The 23,741-nt window shown below is 42.6% G+C and overlaps 3 protein-coding genes across 5 annotated transcripts; 1 reads left to right on the forward strand and 2 right to left on the reverse strand.

Annotated features, from left to right (window-relative positions):
• Positions 1-252: 252 nt before the first annotated feature.
• Positions 253-3,199, reverse strand: LOC308170341 (glutathione S-transferase 3-like). The gene is made up of 7 exons (XM_080545113.1): positions 3,129-3,199; positions 2,936-3,040; positions 2,771-2,822; positions 2,546-2,678; positions 2,141-2,282; positions 1,079-1,204; positions 253-922 (listed from the first exon to the last, which is right to left on the reverse strand). The coding sequence occupies exons 2-7, from the start codon at positions 3,020-3,022 to the stop codon at positions 800-802; spliced, it is 663 nt and encodes a 220-aa protein (XP_080401239.1). The 5' UTR covers positions 3,023-3,040; positions 3,129-3,199; the 3' UTR covers positions 253-799.
• A 6,705-nt stretch (positions 3,200-9,904) lies between these two features.
• wdr20a (WD repeat domain 20a) lies at positions 9,905-15,199 on the forward strand (the record flags this gene model as incomplete). Of its 3 annotated transcripts, XM_080545065.1 has the most annotated exons (4): positions 9,905-10,162; positions 12,139-12,321; positions 12,639-14,033; positions 15,146-15,199. In XM_080545065.1, the coding sequence occupies 4 exons, from the start codon at positions 9,905-9,907 to the stop codon at positions 15,197-15,199; spliced, it is 1,890 nt and encodes a 629-aa protein (XP_080401191.1). The 3 variants fall into 3 exon arrangements, with proteins under 3 accessions (XP_080401191.1, XP_080401192.1, XP_080401193.1); XM_080545066.1 differs by lacking the exon at positions 12,639-14,033 and having other exon boundaries at positions 9,914-10,162; XM_080545067.1 differs by lacking the exons at positions 12,139-12,321; positions 12,639-14,033 and having other exon boundaries at positions 9,914-10,162.
• Positions 15,200-18,180: 2,981 nt separating this feature from the next.
• On the reverse strand, positions 18,181-23,635 carry mok (MOK protein kinase; the record flags this gene model as incomplete). Its single annotated transcript, XM_080523405.1, has 12 exons — positions 23,527-23,635; positions 22,467-22,581; positions 21,869-21,958; positions 21,672-21,742; positions 21,320-21,398; positions 20,803-20,851; positions 20,530-20,708; positions 19,984-20,085; positions 19,572-19,745; positions 19,170-19,287; positions 18,550-18,753; positions 18,181-18,258 (listed from the first exon to the last, which is right to left on the reverse strand). Exons 1-12 carry the CDS (start codon positions 23,606-23,608, stop codon positions 18,181-18,183), a joined length of 1,341 nt encoding a protein of 446 aa, XP_080379531.1. The 5' UTR covers positions 23,609-23,635.
• Between the last annotated feature and the right edge of the window lie 106 nt (positions 23,636-23,741).

The following is a 23,741-nucleotide window of genomic DNA, read 5'->3' on the forward strand; positions in this document are numbered from 1 at the left end:
TCAGCTAATAATTCCAAGAGTAAAAACAAAACACGGTGCAGCAGCTTTCAGTCACGCTGCTGCATGCTCCTGGAACAAACTCCCTGAAGAAATCAAACAGGCCCAAACCCTTAAAATATTTAAATCTAAGCTAAAAACCTTCATGTTTTTCACCAGTTATGATTAAACACAAACACTTCTATCAATGTATTTTTTCCATTAACTATTGTCTTTTTAAATGTTTTATCTATTTACTTCTTATATTTGCTTTTATTCATTGTAATTTTTATTTTCTTATGCTCCTCTTGCTGTATTTTTAAATAATGCATGTAAAGCACTTTGAATTGCCCCTGTTGTATGAAATGTGCTATACAAATAAACTTGCCTTGCCTTGCCTAACCCTAACCGTAGCACCCTAGCACCTAACCCTAACCCTAGTTTTCCCACATGTACCGTGTTCCCACATGTACCGTAACATATATATATATATTTAAATCATGACTGATTAAACTTCCAGAATTTTGATGTTCATGTAAGTAAATGTCTTTAGGTACTGTTCTTAATGTGTCATAGGGGTTTTATGTCATGACATCAATCTTTTTAAATTGGTGGATACAGCCTGTTTGCCACAAAACTCTGCATTAATAGCCTATGAAATGACTTAAGGTAAGTAAGATGTTTAATGATGAATTAGCTCACATTAGCGATATAATGTAACATTTAATTATGGCTGATATTTTGTTCAATCAACAGACATGTTGTTATGTTATGTAAATAATCCAAATATTTGTGCTCATCTTTAAAGCACATTCTACTGAGCTCAGAAACGGAACACCTTTTTCACAGTGTTGACATAGTGTTCATCAGGCTGAGGCATCCTCTGGCTGCCTGGCTGCAGGAACTTGGCAATGGATGGCAAGCCTTTCATCCTCCCCTGAAAAGCCTGAAAAGACAACACACCCAGATAAGAATCCTCCAAACAAGGACTAGGGTATCCACACTGACAGTGTTTGTAACTTTTGACCCTCCTTTCATTCTACAACGGATGTCTTGTTATTGTGAATAGGTGTGTGTATTAATCTGTTATAATGCACTTTACCTTAATATTAGGGAATTTAGAGAGAATTTTAGGAAATTTCTCCTCCAACATCAAGATGGTTTCAAGTAGATGGACATCTGCACAGCTCAGCTGGCTACCCACCAGGTACTGGGAACCAGAGACCGCCTTTGGGGGGAAAAATCAAAACCCTAATTTTCTTTAGACTGGATATCTTTAAAATACTCTGAGTAGTACTCTCAGATTGCCTCAAATACAAACATAATAATAATAATAATACATTTATTTTATAAGGCGCCTTTCATGGCACTCAAGGTCGCCGTACAACAACAAATCTAAAAACAGCCACAAAATTCAAAATACAAAATACATAGAAAACAGTATAAAACATAGCCAGCAGCAGAGCAGCACGGGAAAAGTAAATCAACACGGGTATGCCTGCGTAAACAGGTGGGTTTTGAGGTGGGTTTTGAATGAGATGATAGAATCAATGTTCCTGATGTCGGGGGGGAGGGAGTTCCAGAGGCGAGGGGCGGAGCGGCTGAAGGCTCTAAACCCCATGGTGGACAGACGGGCTGGGGGGACGGTCAGGTTGATGGAGGAGGCAGACCTGAGGGACCGGGTGGGAATGTTGATGTGGAGGAGGTCGGACAGGTATGGAGGGGCGAGGTTATGGATGGCCTTGAAAACATAATATAGTTAAAGAGTTTTCAAAGAGGTTTTTTGGGGAAACTTTGGGGAAACTATATTTTTAATATATTGAAACTATATATTTTTTTATTTAACTATATTTTTCAAATTAACCTCTGCTGATGTATTTTAAAGTATTTGCCACATGTATTGGTCACAAGTCTGTTATAGAGCACTTAATTCTGTTCACTTAGCAGACATGGGCCCAGGTCTACGAAACGTTCGCTTTTTTTCAACAGGGAATAAGAAGGCTGAAATATTTGACATCCATGATGTACAAATTGCTTAAATATCATATTCTGTCTTGTAACTTTATTTGCCTTTTTGGTCAACCCTCCATATTTAATTGTAAATGCCTCTTTGTGACCTTTGCTCCCTAACCATGAGTCTAAAGGAAGAGTGAGAGTACAGTACCTTCTCATACACAGGGAGGTATCTCTCTGTAGATTTACTCTGAATTAACTCCAACTTCTTTTTCACATTCCCAGGTGGGGTGAAGGGCAAGATCATTATCATTTCCATCACGTCTCTCAATCCCTCAGAATACATGTCAATCCTAAAGGTAAAATCAAATCAGTGCTTAGGACCATAAAAAAGATCTGTCTTTCACACACTGGTTTTAAAGCATTCATTTATGTCTGTCATAGATCATTGGTAAATATACAGCCCCCAGATAAAAAATAATAATGTAAATTTTACACAATAAACATTTTGAACATAATTTAATATCCAGCAACAAAAACACATGACCAGGTTGAATGTTTGACCACCACGCAGCACACAGGTTACAGGACAAGAAGAGTAAGTTAAAGATCATACATGACTCGCTCTTTTAGGTCCTTTCCATACAGATTGTATTTCCCTGCTATGTAGTTCATGATAGCCTTGCTTTGAACAAGCTGCATCCCATCCATTTCCACCAGAGGAACCTGCTCAAACATGAGAACCCCATCTGCAAAATGTTTGCCAAATTAACATATAGCAACTGAATAAAAAGCAATCCTGTTAATAAGTTGCCTGTCTGATCATAGTGACAAAACTTACCGCTCAACAGTTTTTCATACTGCTCTCGGGTTGTCAAATGCACCTCCTCAAACTGTGAAGATGAAATGTTTACATTCAGAATGGATTTGCACGAGGGCAGACAATCGGGAGACAGTCAGAAAAAGTGCTGAAAAGGTCATTACAGTTTAGCCATACGATACATACCTCAGCCCCAGCAACTGCTAAAAGCCATCGAATTGACTCCATTCTCCCCCTCCCATTGAAATAATACAACACAACTTTTCCAGCCATTGCAAAAACGTGTGAAAACTGTTGGAAGAGAACATGCACACAAAGTTCAACAAAGGTTTCACATCATATGTGTACACATTTGACTTGCAATTCTGCTAATTTATACCTTGAAATCAGAGCGTTTGTGTGAACTCTTCCAAGCCAAGTTTCGTAAGATTCAGAAAGTACACTTTAACCCACTCTGAAACCCCCCAAAACCTAGGAGCGGCTCGCTTGGCATGCAGCTAATTGGTCAGATATTCCAGCTCCGCCTATAACCTTCTCTTCAAGTTCAGACAAGATACACAACTGACGCAGGTTTGAAAATGTAGGTGAGTCCTTAACAATAATAAAACACGTTATTATTGTTGTTGCAAGAGTCAACCGGGACCCATCCTTTCCGGGACAGTGTCCAGACTGCCAATTTTAGGGGGACAGAACTCTGCAGACTCTTTTAGCTAGCAAACTATAATCTGGCCATCCTTTTTGGGGGGGCTAACTAGTAGTTTGCACCTTGCAGTGTAGCCTCTAGTTCTGCTGGGGAATTCTTCTGTGAATGGTAGTCTCTGACACATCCACACCTACCTCCTTGAGAGTGTATGCAAATCAATCAATAAATCAACACACAAATCCTACTCTATCTGTAGCACTATAATATCTATATATCCATGTGGGTGAGCTGAGGGTGGATGAAGTGGGGTTGTGGGGTTACATCTTTATCAAAGGCTCTGGTTATATGGGTTGCACTATAACGCTCCATTTAGGTGGGAGGGTTGAGGATGAGTGAGCAACTCCATGGAGGTGTATTGTTGCACTTTCAGACTCATGTACTTTTTTTTTACTATTTCGCTAATATGATATTGTTGTGTTCATTATTATGTCATGATATTGTCTCTCTATTGATTATTCATATCCTGTGTGAGTGTTCTGTTTGATAATAAAACTCCATATGTAAGCTGTGTGCATGCTATAGTCATCAGCTGTAGTACACAACCTATAATATTTGGTTATCCCATTGATTGGCTACAGTAAATGTAGACTCTGAAATCGGCAGAAATGAAATACATTAGCTATGTTAGAACATCAGAAATTACTTCGTAGAATAATACTAGCATGCTGATGAAAAACAGTTAGGTCAGATACATCAGCCTGGGAGCACTGTCAAGCGACTCTAGCCTACAGCAAAGCGCTTTTGTCACCCCCACTTCTTTTCGACTCGCCTACTACTCGTAGTGTAGTAGAAACCAGAACGAAGAAGTAAACAATGTTAAATGTGGTAGCATGGAATCACATCCCGTTACCGGACCGATCTGACAAAGTGTTTTCTACAATGTAATGAAAATGATTGTAAACTAACAATGATAGTGGCTTATGACACTTGGTCCTCCAAAGCAGTTTATGATGACTAATTATGGTTATTCATACCATATTACACCTTTGAAATTATGATTCATTACTACTTCCGTTATGATTGTCAATCGTGTTATACCCCTTTTTTTTTTTTTTTACTAAAGATCAGCTGTAGCCTAATTATGTAGGCCTATTCAAAATATGCATATTTTTCATACTATGTAAGCCATCATCAATTAAAGGTTGCCTTAGAGCTTAGACACTTCTTAAAACCATAATTAATAGAGAAACTCTATCTAACAAGTGAGCACATACGTACACAATACCAGATTCCACATTAGATACTGTATATGTGTTGAATAAAACATTTCATAATAGCCATCCATTTATTGTCAATTAAAATTGAGGCACAAAACAAGTCATGTTTGAGTTTACAAGACCATGGGCTGTAATGTGCAGTGAGTACAGTGAGAAGAGCCATTGGATAACGTAGATGAATCAAGTCGAAGTAGACTATATGAAGGTGAGGCAGAGTAGATGAATCAGAAGTCAACATCCTATCAATTGATGTTGCATCCACCCTGCATTCTGATCGATAGGCTGAGGCAGTGGGCTGGTATCACTGGGAGCGCCCTGGATTGGTTCTCCTCTTATCTTCAGGATAGGTTTTTCTGTGTCTGTTGGCCCTTAAACATCCGAAACTGCTGCTTTGTTCTGTGGTGTGCCCCAGGGTTCTGTTCTGGGACCTATTTTGTTTGCACTTTACATGCTTCCTCTAGGAATGATCATTAGCAAATTCAAAGAGGTCTCCTATCACTGTTATGCAGACGATTCAATTGTACATCTCATCTCATCTCATCTCATCCCTTTGACTGTCTGACTGCTGTGAAGGATTGGATGGCAAACAACTTCCTCCAACTAAACGCAGATAAAACCGAGGTTCTTATTATAGGTTCAGTTAAAGTCACTCAAATAATTGCTACATGCATGGGGACCCTCTCAACAACAGTAAGGTCTAAGCTCAGAAACCTTGGTGTTATTTTTGACCAGCAAATGCATTTTGATCACCACATCAGGTCACTGACATGTACCTGTTTTTTCCATCTGCACAATATTGCTAAGCTCCGATCTGTGGCATCCCACGCAGAGTTGGAAATGATCATTCACGCTTTTGTATCATGCCGATTGGACTATTGCAATTCCCTGTTCACCTGCCTCAACGCATCCACCCTGGGCCAGCTACAAATGGTCCAACATGCAGCTGCAAGGCTGTTGACTAGGTCCAGAAAGTCATGTCATATCACTCCCATCTTAGCATCCCTACACTGGCTCCCCATCAAATATAGAATTAATTTCAAGGTTCTGGTCATCACCTACAGCGCCCTCCATGGTCAGGCACCTACTTACATCTGTGACCTACTGCGTCCTTACAGCCCCAGTAGGTCTCTCAGGTCCTCTGACCAGGGTTTGTTGGTTGTCCCCCGTGACAGGCTTTTGGATAGCCCCAAAAGCATGTCTTTCTGTGTCCTGTTGATATTGTTGTACACCTGTTGTCTGTTACTTGTTCTTGTTTTGATTTGTTTGCCTATTTTAACCTGCTATGACTTTCGCTCTTTTATTATGTTTTATTATGTTTCTTCTTTATTATGTTCTCTATATGTAAAGCACTTTGTCTGGGAAAGGTGCTATACAAATACATGTTACTAACTTACTTACTTACTTACTTAGTATCCTCAAGCCAGTCTCAGATCAGTGTTCTACCATTCACATTTGCGTGACTTCCTCTCTGTAGTTGATTGATTGCCTGCTCTTTTGAGGTTTCTAAAGGTGTCAGTCCAACTGTCACCAGCAGGAGGAGTGGCAGGACACTCTGTTGAGTTAGAAGGGATAAACATGGGGGAAGAAAGTGAATGATACTTCTGCTTTTCTACTTGCTGTGTGTCTCAACATCTACTTTATGTACAGTATAAAAACACACACAAAATGTATGCAATTAGATGCCTGTTTACCTGAGTGAAGTGTGATCTCTCTCCTGATTTCCTGTCCCAGGTCCTTGTTCTACTAGTCCTTGTTCAAGTGAAAGGTGAGGGTTGTGTTGACTGGTCCCTGTAGGGTCAGGGTACTGGACACAGTGTAGAGTCCCGTACCGGGCCATAGTAGGCCTACCCGTACTGATTTTAGCTACTGCTCCTGAGTCGGAGCGAAAGGTACTATCCGTGCTACTCCACCGTTGCAAAGGAAAGGCTGTCGTAACTCAACCCTCTCATGATGACAATGCAGGAGCTTAATGGAGCCGAAGTAGGGAATCTGACCATGCATACGCAGAAATAATCAGTCACATTGCAAAGGAAAATACGCCGCAAGTTCGTCTCCAATGTGAAAGAAATGAATTCACAGGTATCAATCACACAATTGATGAAAGTACCGTCCCTATCAAATCATTTACGTAAGATGTGATGTCAGTGATAAGGGGGATGTAGATCATTTCCCCCTGGATATAGTGGAACTTACAGATGGGGTCGATGCTGAATCCATTTATAACTTGATGATGGCGAGTCTACATAAAGCTGGAATGGATAAGGACTTTTTGAAGATGCACCTAATAAGCATAGCCACCGATGGGGCTGCCGTGCACTAAAAAGTGAAATCCCACGGAACCGAGCGTCTGTAAACATGATCTCATAACAAAATAATACAATACTTTAAACACATAGAGGTGTATTTTAACGTTGACATTTAACAATCTATTGCCATATATAGGCCTACTGCATATTGAGAAATCTTCGACTGGTATATTGTGCAATAAACGGGAGATGGGGATCCCCGATTATTGACGGGTATTTTGCGCACTGGTTAAATGACTTGTTAAATCTCAACATGGAAACCGAAAGTTCAGCTAGTTGGACAGTCAGCGAGCATAGCTTCAAGTTCCTCCATTTCTCTATGTTGTGGCTGTGTTGTGTCCTACTCTCCCGACTCGCTCCAGGTCTGTTGTGTAGAATGGAGAAGGGTCCTGTCCCGTCCCAGTCTGGTCAATGGAGAAGCGTGACTTAGAAGAGAAGCTCTAGTCTAAACCATTGGATGATGTGAACCTCAGTTGAGGCTTCTAGAAGACAGCTGAGAGAGGACATGTCGGTGAACATGAAAGAAGATGTTTTTAACAAAGTTTATTCAACAGAATGATTAAGGGGAGCTGTACTACAAGCATACACCAGAGATAAGAGAACATACTGTGAAAAGTCAAGGAAAAGTGTCAATCCAACTGTCACCAGCAGGAGGAGTGGCAGGACAACATACCACCGACATCTCCCTGTGTATCCTGTGAGAGGGTGTGTCACCATAGATCATCTAACGTGACGTCCTCTCCACTGTCATCCAACCACTGTACTGAGGGGAAGGGGAAAGGGGTACTACTATTCAACACAGTTAGTAACGGGTCCTAATCAGAGTAGTAGTCCATCATTCACATGATCGACGATAATTGATTGAAAACCTTTATTAACCTTTATTATTATTAACTGAGCTGTTTGACAACAAAATTTCCCCATTGGGGACAATAAAGGTTTTCAATCAATCAATCAATCAATCAATAAGCAAAAAGAGCTGTGATTACCTGCTACTTAGAGGGAAGCTTTCCTGCAGCCTGCCCAGTACAACACACGCTGCCTCAGGAAGGCCTCCAAGATCTCCAGAGACCCAACCCACCCTGGGTACGAACACTTTGCTCGGCTGCCCTCGAACAGGCGGTTCAGGACCATGTTCGCAAGGACAAACAGACTGAAGCTCAGCTTCTACCCCAGGGCCACCCAGGCCCTGAACACAGCAAAGACCTAGGTTCTAGGCCCTGGACAATCTAGACAAATTGATGGCAGCTACTAGATTGAAATCAAGTGTAATACTGAAACACAACTGTGTACATTTCAAACCTGCAAACTGCGACACTTTAAATGAATGTGCAATAACACTATGTGCAATATGACAACCCTAGGGTACATAAGGTTCAGAGAATAGGAAATGTTAGAATAGGTATAGCATAGCATAGAGTACAGCACAGTGTTTTATTTGTATAGTATAGTATAGTGGATAGTGTACATAGCCTTTATTTATGTAAACCAGCTCTTTTCCCTTCTTGTTTTTAGTTTTTTTCCTAGCACCAGGGGAGCCCCCCCTCCCAAATTTCGTTGTTTGGTACCTGTACTATACCATTCATTCATTCATTCATTCATTCATTCATTCAGTAGTGTTCTCACAAAAGAGATTCAGATAATTGCATTGGCTACTTCAGCCAGGCAAAGTTGGCCAGGCAAAGTTGGCGCCGCTCACCAGATCAGTTAACGCCTGTCTAGGAGAGGGTCAGGTTTACAATATCCCCCTATACTGTACATACTTTGTGTTTTGTCCCCCGCCCCCACCTGTGGTGTATGTCCCCACCTGTCCTACCCGCTGTACATACCTTATGTTTTGTTGTATTGTTCTTCCCATGATGGATGTATGTTTATCTTGTAGATAGTACTAGTTATTTGTCTGTATTATCTTGTAGATAGTACTAGTTTTTTTGTCTGTCTTACATGTAACGATGAATTGAGAATCAAGGACCCCAATTGAAATAAGCCAGTGGCTTTCTTGGGGTTTTATCCTGTTAGTTGACCTTGTATGTAATATGTACTTTCATGTACCTACTTCTGCAAATCTTCTAATAAAGTTTTCAATCAATCAATCAATCAATCAATCAAACCCCCCCCTGAGAGGACCACCTCCAGACAGACCTCCTCCAAGACAACTTGGGCATCTGAAGGGCAAATTGCATTTAAGTGGGTTGCTACTTTTACCAAGTCTAACCTATTAGCAGAGCGCTTTTTGCGCTTTTGATACACCCACTCCTTTCGACCCGCCCACCCGCCCGCGAATTTGCGGACCCTAGGATGGTAGGGGAAGGTAAGGGCAATACCGCTACCTGATTGGTTGGCGAAGCACTCGTGAAGAGCCCCCTCATTGGCTGGCGAGACTCAGGTAGCCAACCAATCAGGTAGCGGTATTGCCCTACCTTCCCTGCTTCGCCAACCAATCAGGTAGCGGTATTGCCCTACCTTCCCCTACCATCCTAGGGTACCATCCACAGTGTAAATACAGAGTTCTGGCGAAACCAGAAGCACTCATTCTGCAAAACGTCGAATTAGTTAGGCCACATTTAGGGTTAGGGTTAAGGTTAAGGTTAGGGTTAGGGTTAGGGTTGTGATGTGTGATGTGTGAGACCAGGCTGTTTATTCTGATAATAACCAGCTTGTTAACATTCAATTTGTCACATTGTATACTCACAAATACATTTCAGAACTTTAGGAGTTGTTTAAACTTGAACTCTGTATTTACACTGTGTTGCCCAGTCAATAAACATGTTTTTCGCCAACCAATCAGGTAGCGGTATTGCCCTGCCTTCCCCATACCATCCTAGGTTTCGCAAATTCGCTTCCCGGGATGCAGCTTCCTGTAGTTGGACGAGTCGGGAACGCGCACGTCCCTTGCGTAACACTCGGGCTCGAGGAAGGATGAACGTTCATGTCAAAGATGGCGGCGGAGGGAGGAGGGAAGGAGATGAACGAAATTAAAACTCAGTTCACCACCCGGGAAGGTGTCTATAAACTCCTCACTCACTCCGAGTACAGCCGTCCCAACAGGGTGCCTTTCAACTCCCAGGGGTCAAACCCCGTCAAAGTCTCGTTCGTCAACGTCAACGACCAGTCGGGCAACGGCGACAGGATCTGTTTCAATGTGGGCCGAGAACTCTACTTCTACATCTACAAAGGCGTCAGAAAGGTAACTAAAACATGACGTTAAAACTCTCCAATTATTTAATTATTGCTGTATCTTGATTCATAATGTGTGTTTGTTGTGACTTCAGGTCAGTGTTGTCCATTTTCTTCCGGTTTGCGATCAGAGCAAAGTGACAGCTGAGTGACACTGTCAGTACTCCGAGTTGGCTAGCTGCTAGCACTACTGGCTAGTTGGCTCTACACAGACCCCCTCGTCCACAGTGGTGGTGGTTCTGCACCACAACAAGCCAGCTGGCAGCATTAATGCTGTCTTTTACTGACCAACTCTAATCTGATAGTGACAGCAAGCTAGGCCTTGACTGACACCTGTCAACGCCCCATGATTGACAGTTTTACAGCCATGTATAGCACCAGTAGCATCTCTGTCGGCTAATCGCATGATGCGACCTCAGAGTCCTGGTCGTCCACCACATCGCTTGGGATGACGACGTCATGTAGGGATGCTCTGGAGTGACTTGGCTATGCTAAGCTAGGCTATGCTAAGTTTGACAGGTGTAAATGGAGCATTGACATGGATGGACGTTGTTTGCGCAAGAATAGCACCGTCAGCCAGGTCATATTTGTGAAATGTGTTGTGCAACAAAGATGCGTTATTCGTTGACAGTCACATGCGGATGTTTTAACTATGACTTAATTGAGTCTAAATGCTAACCATCTCCAGTGCCAGTAGTGTAGCCTGACACCTTCACAATGATGCTGTCAACGACAGAAGGTGATCAGGAAATGCATGATGACTCACCTAATGTGCTGTCCAATCTTGGCCAAGAGTTGGTTATGCTGCAAGTGTAGGGCTGTGGGTGCTAGATCCTAATGTTTCTTCTATAGACATATTTATATGAAAACAATATATACGATTCTATATTTCAATATCAGGTGTTGTAAAACAGATACATCTATCATCATCTATGGTGCCCTTCTTCCTAGCAGTACATTGGAGGTAGACATTTCATTGGAGATAGGAATGGTGTGGGTCTGATACCATTTCTCATTCCATTCCATTCATTACAATGGGCCCGTCCTCCGATGTCTGCCTCCACCAGCCTCCCCTGGTATGGGCTATACATGGCAATAGGCTGAGGCCAAGAACGAAGGGACAGATAGTTGACAGAACGATAGTTGATCTCCTTCACGACATAGGAGGAATTGATATCTACTCTGAAGGCTGGTTTCCCAGGCACAGATTATGCCTAATCCTAGACTAAAATGTGTCTTCAGCGAACCTCAATGTGTCTTTCCACTCTAACTAGGGAAATCAGTAACCACTGTGAATGCTGTGGTGCTGGTTGACTGTGGCCCTTGAGCATTTTGGATAAAGCTCAAACCTCAAAACCGCTATGTCATGTTGTCATTGTTATTGTGTCAAAACAGGGGTTTGGGGTTTGGAAACTATTAGTCATTACTTATTAGTCACTATTGGTCATCAGGTGGCACTTCTAGCTTGTTGCTCTTATAGCCTTATTTTGAGCTGTCTCTTTCCCTCAGGGTCTCTAGGTCCAGGAACCTGTTAGTCAGTAACAAACCCCTCCAGACACTGTCATACTTAAAGTATGTGAAATCAGGCAGATGAGATAGCCTTTAATGATTTCTGATTTGTCAAATGTTTAAAACGCCTTTGATTTGACCGTAATGGATCTGGAAGACGCTGTAACGGATCCCATTTGAGAAATGCGTTTATCTGCCGCCATTATTGTTAGAATACTGTGGTGTGACCTTTCGCTTTGATCTGAGATGTAGTCAAGAACAGGAAACATGATGCAGCATTTGAAAATGTTTGTTACTGCCCTATTAGATAACTCTTTCTGTCTCTCTCTCTCTCTCTCTCTCTCTCACTCTCTCTCTCTCTCTCACTCTCTCTCTCTCTCTCTCTCACTCTCTCTCTCTCTCTCTCTCTCTCACACTTTCTCTCACACTTTCTCTCACTCTCTGTCTCTGTGTATGTATTGTGCTTCATTCTTGCAGGCTGCTGACTTGAGCAAGCCTATAGACAAGAGGATATACAAGGGAACACAGCCCACGTGTCATGACTTCAACCACCTCACTGCTACGGCGGAGAGCGTATCCCTGCTGGTGGGCTTCTCGGCGGGCCAAGTCCAGCTCATCGACCCCATCAAGAAGGAGACTAGCAAGCTTTTCAATGAGGAAGTAAGTCTGGCCCAGACACTAGGGGAGAGTCCCCTATCTCATAACTTTTCTAGCCATTCAAAGTTGTCTGGGGTACTTTGTGATCTTTCTGTCTGTTGTTTAATTTGCGAGTTGATTAATTGCTGTGAAGAAAAGAAAGAAAAAAACACAGATAAATGTCAAAGGAATGTGATCACTATAATCAAATTTGACATTTTGGAGATACTTTTATCATGAAAAGCCCTTTACTGCATACATGAATACAATCACAATTTGACATTTTCCTCCGCCTCCCCCTTTCTCTCTCTCTCTCCTTCCCAACCACTTCCAACCCCCAGAGACTAATAGACAAGTCCAGAGTGACGTGTGTGAAATGGGTCCCAGGCTCAGAGAGTCTCTTCCTGGTGTCCCATTCCAGTGGGAACCTGTACCTGTACAACGTGGAGCACACCTGTGGCACCACAGCCCCTCACTACCAGCTGCTCAAGCAGGGAGACACCTACGCCGTCCACACCTGCAAGAGCAAGTCCACACGCAACCCCCTGCTCAAATGGACTGTGGGCGAGGGGGCGCTCAACGAGTTTGCCTTCTCCCCTGACGGGAAGTTCCTGGCCTGTGTGAGCCAAGATGGCTTCCTACGGGTGTTCAACTTCGATGCAGTGGAGCTGCACGGGACCATGAAAAGCTACTTTGGGGGGCTGCTGTGTGTGTGCTGGAGCCCGGACGGAAAGTACATTGTAGCGGGCGGTGAGGACGACCTTGTGACTGTGTGGTCGTTTCTGGACTGCAGGGTGATTGCTCGCGGTCATGGACACAAGTCGTGGGTCAGTGTGGTGGCGTTTGACCACTACACGACCAGCGTGGAGGAATCGGACCCCATGGAATTCAGCGGTAGCGACGAGGACTTCCAGGACCAGATCCACTTCGGCCGGGACCGGGCCAACAGCACGCAGTCGCGGCTCTCCAAGCGCAACTCCACGGACAGTCGAGCGGTGAGCGTCACGTACAGGTTTGGCTCTGTAGGCCAGGACACTCAGCTGTGCTTGTGGGACCTCACAGAAGACATCCTCTTCCCCCACCTGCCCCTGTCCCGGACAAGAACACACACCAATGTCATGAACGCTACCAGTCCCCCAGCGGGAGGGGGAGGGGGTGGTGCTGGGGGAGAAGGGGGCGGGGGAAGTAGTGGTGGTGGTGGGGGAAGTAGTGGTGGTGGCGCAATAATAACGACATCAACAACAACGAGTAATACCCCTAGTACTAACGGAAACAACAGCGGCGCCAACACGCCCGGTAACTCCCTCCCTACGCCCCTGCCTCGCTCCAACAGCCTGCCCCACGCGGCTGCCTCCACGGGCAACAACAGCAAGAGCGGCGGTGGCAGTGTCATGGACAGCGCCATCGCCACGGGCGTCAGTAAGTTTGCCACGCTCTCCCTCCACGACCGCAAGGAGCGGCACCACGAGAAGGACCACAAACGCAACCACAGCATGGGCCACATCAGCAGCAAGAGCAGCGACAAGCTCAACATGCTCACCAAAACCAAAACGGACCCCGCTAAGACTCTGGGGACCCTCCTCTGCCCGCGCATGGAGGACATGCCCCTGCTGGAGCCCCTCATCTGTAAGAAGATAGCACACGAGAGACTGACTGTACTGATATTTCTTGAAGACTGTATAGTGACAGCTTGTCAGGAGGGATTTATTTGCACTTGGGCGCGGCCTGGCAAAGTGGTAAGTTCTTTTTGAATAGAAATGTGGGGCAGTGCTGCGACTGTGGGCTTAGCCTCCATAATACCTTTTGCATTTGTCTTTGTAGTGTCCTAAAAAGCAGTTGGTTTCAGAACACTGTGGCAGGGCAGGGACCCATTTTGGAACATTACTATAAGTGTGGACATTTTGGAACAGCATTATTAGGACAGGTGCTAATGCTACTACAGTACAACATTATCTTTCAGTCAATGAGAATGGAGGTTTCCCTGCACCTGCAGTAGTTATGTCACATCTCAAAGTGTGTGTGTGTGTGTGTGTGTGTGTGTGTGTGTGTGTGTGTGTGTGTGTGTGTGTGTGTGTACACATCTACCACCTCCATGCAAGGCCCATAAAGTATCAAGATATGAAATGGTGTATGGTAAGAAAGTGATGCACAATCAAGTCACCTCTTGCCCTTAGATAAGTAAATGAACTGAGGTACAATAGCCCTCCCTATCAGTGGAAAGAAGACGCTGATCCCTATTGAGTGTATTATCTAATATCTACTATCTCACAATGCACAGCAGCGCAACCAAACAAATCATCTGAGTCTGCACACATCCACCTGTTAAACATTTCCGCTCTATACAAGGGCCTCTGTATTTGCCAAACAACATTCTGTGCATATCTAAACAGAATGGTTGTGATCCCGGTGACCTACCCTGCAGTCAGGCTGTGCAGATAAGCAGATTGCTATGTCATATTGATGTGGTTCCTGAGATGGTAAACACTTATCCAGGCGCTGGGAGATCTGATAATCAGCACAGCGTGACTGCAATGTAGGCGACCTAGGCCCAGAATAAATTAAAAAGTTTAATATAAATCATTCTGGTTATTCATCCGGATTACTTGTTGCTATCCAAGATCAGATCTGGCAGATTTTTTGTAGTAAAAAAAAAAGACCAGATCATTATGATCCCGATTAAAAGTTTTCAAATTCTGGGCGCTGGAGTGCAACCAGTCACTACATCCACTCTGACTGGCAGCTGTACACCATCAGGGCCACTGAAGGGCGGTGGGGGACACACAGGGGTTGAAGATTTTGTTGATTTGTGAACTCTCCAAATGCAAATCTCCTTGTTTTCCTTTTCCAGGGTTTATTGTCATCCCAAAACCAAGCAAGCTCTCCCAGTGGAACTGTAGTATAGACCCAATATTTCTGCTGCTAAGAAAACCCCTGCATCACACCAGAGTCTGATGCTGCTCTTCATCCTCGCAAAGCATTGCAAGAGTTTTTCTTTTTTCTTTTTTTTCTCCCCCTTCTCTTATTTCCTTTTCTGTTATCTTTTCTTTTTTTTGGTTCCACTCACATGGTCTGTGTGTTGGAGGTCTCCTCCTGATGCACAGATGGAGAGAAAGGGTGTGGTGCAATGTTGGGACAATGTCTTTCTGGAATTTTAAGATGTTTTAAATCGTGTGTCTTCTCCTTTTTTTCCACTCTCACACATCTCACTAGACAGTTTTTTCTTTTTGGGGGGAGATTCAACCTTGGCTTAGTTAGATGCAAATCAGTTAAACATGGCTTGTGATTAAAGGGATAGTTCACTCATCTTTCTGAATTGTTAAACCTTTTGCCTTTCTACCTTGGAAATAGGGTATGGGCGAGTGACTGACTAAAATATTACTTTTGGGTACACTATCCCTTAAAGACCAAGCGTGTGGCATCCAAGGATTTGCTTCCATCCAAATTCATAACATTTTGTTTTTCTTGAATAGAATCCCCATTAAGAACTTTGCACTGATTTTGTTAGTTGTTTTAGTTTAGTTGTTTGTTTTGTAACTACTATAATGGAACACAAACATAGAGAGGTTGGAGGGTGGCCTTGACGCACTCGGATTTATCATCCTCAGTCTTGAAACCTGAATCTAGAAAGCTGGACGCGGCAATCATACTAGTCTTTTCTTTTTCTTTCTTTTTTCTTTTTAAAGAAAATTTGTTTGCACTTAAAAGAAAAAGGTTTATTAGAAGACAATGGCTTTATATTTTGGGTGGGAAAGAAGAACTCAGACAGCTATTAGGAGAAATGATGAACTGATCAGATTGAAACCTTTGTATCTATTGAGCATTTATTTAAATTTTATTTCAGATTAAAAGTATGCTCTGTATCATATGTATAATATTGTAATTCAGTGATTGATGGGGCAAAAGCAAATCATTACTCTAGCTATTTTTTTTTCATCATTTAAGGAAATAGTGATAGGCCTATTTCTTCTAAAGTAGAAAATATACATATTAATAATATTAAAAACTAATCTTGAATATGCAGGTTTCTTTTTCTTTGCCCTTGTTCAAAAACTTGCCCAGATGTATTTTGATATGAAGGAGTTTTGTTTTTAAATGCTCTATTTTCCAGGATGGAAATGCTTACAGAATCACTAAATGTGCAGAATGAATACAGAGAAGCTGTCAACTCTGTTGTATCCCATATATGAAGCTCAGGAAGCCTTTCAGACTAAGAAACAAATAACAGTTAATATTTCGCTTACCAACAGCAACGCTATTCTATGTGACGCTAAGTACAGTAACACACCCACTAGGAACCAGTAGGTTTTGAAGTTAAAAACCAGTAGGACCTTTATCCGTGTGACACTATTACAAGTTTTAATGTACCCTCTATTGTGACTACCAATCATTGTTGATGCCATGATGAAGAGTTCCGATGCCTCCAAACTAACCGGGGAAAGAAAAGGATGGTGAAGTGAATATATTTTTGATTAATGTGGTTAACATTTTACATTTCACACTTTTATTCTTCATTAAAAAAAGCATATGGTTCTATTGCACTTGTGTTTGTTACTGATATGTGTTTGTCAAATTATTGTGCAGCTTCATTAAGTAAACAGCTTGAGTTAGGAGTATATATGTGTTTACATTGTGGCCATAAAGATAACATACATATGAAACAGACACCTTGACTCAGCTGGTCCCATGTACAATAAAGTGCAGATATGGTTATTTTTTATGTGCACACATAAGCACTGCCTTAGCTAAATATCCCATACAGTAGTAGTCATGTTGAACAGGACTATGGCCTTGGATGTGGTAGTCATGTTGAACAGGACTATGGCCTTGGATGTGGTAGTCATGTTGAACAGGACTATGGTCTTGGATGTGGTAGTCATGTTGAACAGGACTATGGCCTCGGATGTGGTAGTCATGTTGAACAGGACTATGGTCTTGGATGTGGTAGTCATGTTGAACAGGACTATGGTCTTGGATGTGGTAGTCATGTTGAACAGGACTATGGCCTTGGATGTGGTAGTCATGTTGAACAGGACTATGGCCTAGGATGTGGTAGTCATGTTGAACAGGACTATGGCCTTGGATGTGGTAGTCATGTTGAACAGGACTATGGCCTTGGATATGGTAGTCATGTTGAACAGGACTATGGCCTTGGATGTCGTAGTCATGTTGAACAGGACTATTGCCCCAGACTGCCCCCCACTAGTAGTCATGTTGTACAAAACTATTAATGGACTATTGCCTTGGATATCACTGGGGATATGTCAGATACTGAAAGACTATTGTGATCATGTCACAAAAGTGATGCACTAGGAGTAAACAAGACTGATTTCTCAAAACAATCAAATTTCATCAAGCACCAGGTTTCACAATTTGCTATAATAATTAACTTGTATGTTATGTTCCTGATGGAGTCTTGATTAAACATGGCAGAACTAAGTCTCCCGTAACATTCTAGGTTTTCGTTATCTGAGTGGTGTAATTAGCTCAGTTGTGTCAACAGTTGTAAATTACACACCTAATTTAGTTTAGGCTATGGCTGGGTTAATAGCTAATACAATCTCATTAAGATAACACCCACACTGACAGTCAAATACACTTTGGGGATCATCACATTGTATTTCATGTGCAGCCATTCTGAGGGGATACAAATATGAAAGCCTAGTAATTATTGCCAAGGTAACACAACACTGTTATTCATTTTCTCAAACACCCTGTTTGTTTGCATTGCTCTCCGGAAGGCAGCAGGAGATCAGCTTTGTTCAAACAATGTTTTCTTAGTAACATTTCAAACAAGCAGATAAGAGTATTTACAGTTGTACAGGTCCGTCCTGTTCCACAGAAACTTCAAAAGTCTCTTGAGGAGGAGGGCTTTGGCTGTCAGTGTCAGAAGCCACCACGTTTCCTCTCCAGAGGGGGCATGTAGTAGGTCTTATAAGCAGAGCGGTGTGACTCTTCTCTGGGCTGGAGGGACACACACACATGCCATTGTTAGCAATGCATAGCGACTCTATTGAGAGACATCATTTTTATGACATCGGAGGGCTCTTTCTCAACCTGCAATAAAGCACGCTTTCATCCTTACAGACGCCAAGTTTGAGGTACATTTCAATTTCAATTGACTCAATGCTAGAATTTCAATTCAATTCATTAGAAATCCTTGAGGAAAAACAATGAAAGTCTAGCCTAGTCTACCATTGAGTATTTAGTGAACTGACGGCCACGCTGTGAGTTGCATCCGGTGTGTGTATTTACCTTAGTCATCCGCGAGTGGCACTTCTTGGATGTGATGGCAGGCAGGGAGCCCCGGTGGGAGAGGGTGAGGGCTGGCATGGTGGACACAGTCACAGTGGGGTAGATCTGCGGAACGGGCACGACCACGTTGAGTTTGGGCAGTTCCACTGGATAATGTGGCCCGTTGCGTCGGATGAGAGGCTCAGCGACATGCTTTATGTTGTGCTGCGAAGTGAAAAATAATATTAAGCCATAACCATAAAGCATTTCCCTTCAAAATGTCTACTCAATTACGGGAGTAAATGGATTTCTGGGGAGCGTGCGCTTTATAGCGTGCTGCAAAAATCATATTAGGCCATAACAATAAGATGTCTACTTATTTATTCTAGTTGTGTTTTATGACATTTCATTATTTTAAACGCCAATGTTTCTCCTAACTAAAAGCTGTGACATGACGTTCACTCTCCATAGCAGTGAAGGGAGAAATTGGAGGGCAGCCTCATTGTAATGCATGGAACAGAATGAGAAATGGTATTCCATTCCATGCAATACAATGATCCTGACCTCTGATTTCTGCTTCCACCAGCCTCCACCAATGCTACATAGTTATTTATACTCAAGATAAAAGCTCTCCGTCTCACCTGCCTCCTACTCTGTCTGCGCCACAGCTGATCCACAGAGTTGGGCGTGCCGCTGCCCTCCCCTCCCTCTACCGTCCCGATGGCCCTGCGCAAACTGTCAGCTCTCCTCTCAGCCAGCCTGAGACACAGACCCCAGGAGGGAAGGAGGAGGAGGAGGAGGAGGAGGAGGAGGAAAGACAACACTCATTGAAAACACTAACATTTTTAGGAAACTTTTCTTGCAAGATACAGGCAAGGACTGAGTTATGGTTCATAGTCCTTGTTTAGAATACTAACTGTGTGTGCATGTGTCCGTGTGTGCGTGTGCGTGTGCGTCTGTGTGTGTGTGTGTGTGTGTGTGCGTCTGTGTGCGTCTGTGTGTGTGCGTGTGTGCGTGTGTGTGTGTGTGTTCCGAGGACCTACCGTAGTTCCCTGAAGTATGCGTGCTGCAGCGCGGCCCGGGCGCTGATGCGTTCGTCGGGGTCGTAGGCCAGCATCTGGTAGAGCAGAGACAGGCCCGGGGCGGAGCATGTCGGGATCAGCTGGGAGATACCACAGCCCTTCTTAGGAGGGAAGTCAAAACGGATCGCCCTGGACCTGTCAGACATCAGACACAACACTGAGGACACACATACATCCACAGTAACACAGAGTAGACATTGGTTCTGTGGGCTGGGTCTCAATACTATGTCATTGCTTCCTGTCCTCCTTTCCTTAATGACCTCTCATAGGTGATAGCATTTCAATATATTGCATCCACTTCTCAAGCTATTGAGATAGCTGTGGTTTCTTTTCTTATTTACAAACACAATTCCAATCAACATTCAAAACTTACTGCTTGAACTTTTGAAGCATGCTGGTGTTCGGTGTTCCCAACACATCGTGAATCTTGGCAACCTGATCCAACTCGTTGGTTCCAGGAAACAGGGGTTTGAGACTGAAACACAGTCATGTCATCTGTGGCATTAAAGGCTGTTTGCATATCATTTGTTTACGCCTATGGCCATGGCTGTGACTGGAAGAACATCACACCACAACACAAGACTAGAGTAGCTCCTGATATTTCAATAAAATAAAGATGTCCAACACTCACAAGCATGTGTGGTTATCTTTTTGTTATGTATATCATATACACCAGCTGAGAGATGCACTGTACCAGATGATGTAAACCATTACAGATGACCAGTACAGTACTAGCTACTTCTCTGTATTTATCCATCACAGCCACATGTCGGAGGAAGGGCTCATTTTAATGTATGGAATGTAATGAGGAATAGTATAATCATGGTATGATCCCATTCCTTATTCCGTTCCATGCATTACAATGAGCCCGTTCTCCGATTTCTACCTCCACCAGCCTCCCCTGCTACATGTACTGTACCTGATGATCTCATAGAAGACGCATCCAGCACTCCACATGTCCATCTTGAGAGAGTAGTAGCCATCTGTGAGGAGACACTCTGGGGCTCTGTACCAGCGTGTGGAGATGTACTCTGTGTATGGAGGCTTGGAGTACACACTCCTGCACGAGCCAAAGTCTCCCAGCTTCAGGACGTCGTGCTACGCAGACAACAAGTCATAGATGTGACATCATGCATGTTTTAAAATACGGTATCTAAGACATTATTATTATTATTATTATTAATAAACTTACTCTGATTAGAATGTTCTCAGGCTTGACATCTCTGTGGAAGATCCCAATGCTGTAGCAAAAGAGGACAAATGTTAAAATAATAATAATAACAACAACAACAACAACAACAACAACAATAATAACCTTTATTTGTATAGCACTTTTCCTGCAAACGTTGCTACTCAAAGTGCTTTAACAAAATAACTAAATAATATAAGAATTACTATAAGATTTCAACAAGTAAATACAAACACAAATATATACAATATAGAAATATATAGATTAATCAACTAACATTAAAAGACACATTTAGAAAATAATACAGTCATTTAAAGACAATATTAAAACGTTTTTAGTCTTGACTTGAAAATATTTATGCAACCGCTATGTATTTATGGAAAACATACTGCATCACCCAACTATACAGTAAATCTATTTGCAGAAAGAAAGAGAGGAAATTATGTATTTTATGAACAGGGTCCAGTGCACACAGTGGATGCAGTACACCATGCATGTGATTCCGTATTTTCATGCCTACCTGTGCATATGCTCCAGTGACTTGCACAGTTGGTACATGTAGTGCTTGATTTTACTCTCTGGTAAAGGATGCTGCCTCCCTGGAAAAGTGACACAAGGCAGACATGAACAGGTATGGTAGGTTCTTATTGACATTATATTACAGTATATAGTCACAGATATAGTTGTTAGAAGGGGAGGGAGAAATCGGAGGACAAGCTCATTGTAATGCATGCTACCATTCCTCATTTCATTCCATGCATACCAATGAGTCCGTCCTCTGATTTCTACCTCCACCAGCCTCCACTGGCTGTTGAATTCCCAGTTATTGAATTCTCAATAGTTGTGGTTATTTATTAAGGTGTGGAACTGACCTCGTATGAACTCATAAATGTTCATGTCCATCAGCTCACATATTAAGGACAGGGATCCTGTCTCATCGTCACTAGAACACAATGGGGTTAGAGACAACATTGTCATCTTACAAAAAAGATGCACTCGCTATATGCCATTATACAGTTCAGGTTTCACATGGAAAAGAAAGAGAAGGTCATAGTCGCATTGTACTCACAATATCAATTCATGCAGCTGAACGATGTTTGGGTGTGGGCACAGTTTCTTCATAGCCTGGACTTCTCGCAGGTTGTTAGCCTCATCCCGACTGCAACGAAATAGCAGGTATAGACAACTATAAAAAGAAATGGTGTTGCTGCAGACTATGATAACCTACCACCAACACCTGGTTAATGTAAGTTCACCACTTCTTTCCAGGATCTACTTGTTTATTTCACAACCTCTTTTACAAGCCATGGAGGTGCACTGCAATTCACTGTCAATCAGATTAAACCAATAGTCAGTCACAGTGTCACAGTACAGTAGCCAGATATCATTGTTGAATGCGTCCAATCAGTGCACAAAAGACGCTTCAACAGGTGTCTCTGCTGACCTAAAGCTAGACAAGGTCATGGCCTGGGTGTGGTGTCACCCAATAGGATAGTTAAAACTAGGGGGTGTCATGCAGCTGGCTCCAGTTACAAGGGTCTAGAGCACAGAGAGGATGAAACATACATGCAATGTACACCATGCACGTGAAGACAGCACACCTGGTAACCTGATGAAGTTAGCGAAGCATAACTTACAAAAAGCATGACAGGTATACACATTGTTACCTGTTAAGTGACTCCTTCATCGTTTTACACGCATAATACTTTCCATCTTTGAGGCTTTGAGCCTTCACCACCACAGAAAACGTCCCCTCTCCAATTCTCTTTATTATTTTGTAATCTGCATAACATAAAAAGGAGATTATGTATGTCATGTTGAATTGCTAACCTGTGCAATGCTTGTTACAATGTGACAACATACTGTTATTAGGCTAATATTAATTTGCACAACACACTACAAAAAAGAAAGACAACTTGCATTGCAGCAAACGCTTGTTTAAATATAATTATGTTCTATGAACTCCATTAACGGTAAAAGTTATATTTGTGTAAAGAGTATACAGTATATCAATAGACTTTTCAAGAATAACGGGCCAGAAACTAACGCAACAACATTGAACCTGTCTTAAAAAGAGAAGAAAATGTGCAAGAAATCCATTTGACAAGTCGAGATCCCTGCTCGGGCAACACGCGAACGCTTGTAACTTACTATCCATTCTTCAAAGTGTTCACTGCGTAGAAGTAGATTATCCATAATAAGTAGATTTGAATAGCACATTACGATATTGTCATAGCACTGTCTTGGTGTGGCACGCTAGCGAACTGATCATACAGCGAAACAAAAAAGGTCAGGCAGGGAAAACACGAATTTAGCATTAGCCATGTTAGCGCTGGCCGTCTCCTTGGTAACCAGGCACGCCTCACCCTCAACTCTGACCTGAGGTAGGGTTCAACGTCATAGTGCGACCAAGTCATTTTATTGGACAAGAGGCATTCCATGAGTGCTGATCAGATTTCCAGAGCGTATTTACGAACGCAGCCTGTACCTGCTGGCTATCCATTTCTGACAGTGACAGGAGACTCACTGTTCACATTAAAGCATTGAGTTTAACGACCAAATACAGTAGGCCATAATATACCTGAATTAACATAACAATGAACTACATTGTGTCTAATAGTACCGACATTGCATTAAACATTTACACATATAATAAAACAGCCCTAGCCTCGTGGAAATATGGCAATTTAGCAAAGGCAATGAACATAAACATAAACTAAATCTCACCCTTTTTCCAAAGATGGTTGCTCAGAGCAAGCTCAGATCTTTTTCGATTGTGCCGTGAAGGATTATTTTGGTAAACGTCCATGGAACCGCTTCTTTTCCTTTCGATGTTAGGTGCATCATATGGTTTGCGAAGGTTTGCTCTGTTTTTAATGCCAATAAGCCAATTTGAGTTAGGATAATAATGCATCATTATAAGAGAGGACACATTGAGTAGA

Source organism: Nansenia antarctica (genome assembly GCF_963989245.1).
Source record: "Nansenia antarctica genome assembly, chromosome: 1".
In the NCBI taxonomy this organism is placed as follows: Eukaryota; Metazoa; Chordata; class Actinopteri; order Argentiniformes; family Microstomatidae; genus Nansenia; species Nansenia antarctica.

Bases quoted from the DNA above. Each gene is read 5' to 3' on its own strand.
- LOC308170341 (XM_080545113.1), bottom strand. From the start codon at position 3,022: ATGGCTGGAAAAGTTGTGTTGTATTATTTCAATGGGAGGGGGAGAATG. The intron at 1,205-2,140 runs GTACTGTACTCT...TTCCCCCCAAAG, and splicing joins ACCTCCCTGTGTATGAGAAG to GCGGTCTCTGGTTCCCAGTA. The intron at 923-1,078 runs GTAAAGTGCATT...TTGTCTTTTCAG, and splicing joins CTAAATTCCCTAATATTAAG to GCTTTTCAGGGGAGGATGAA.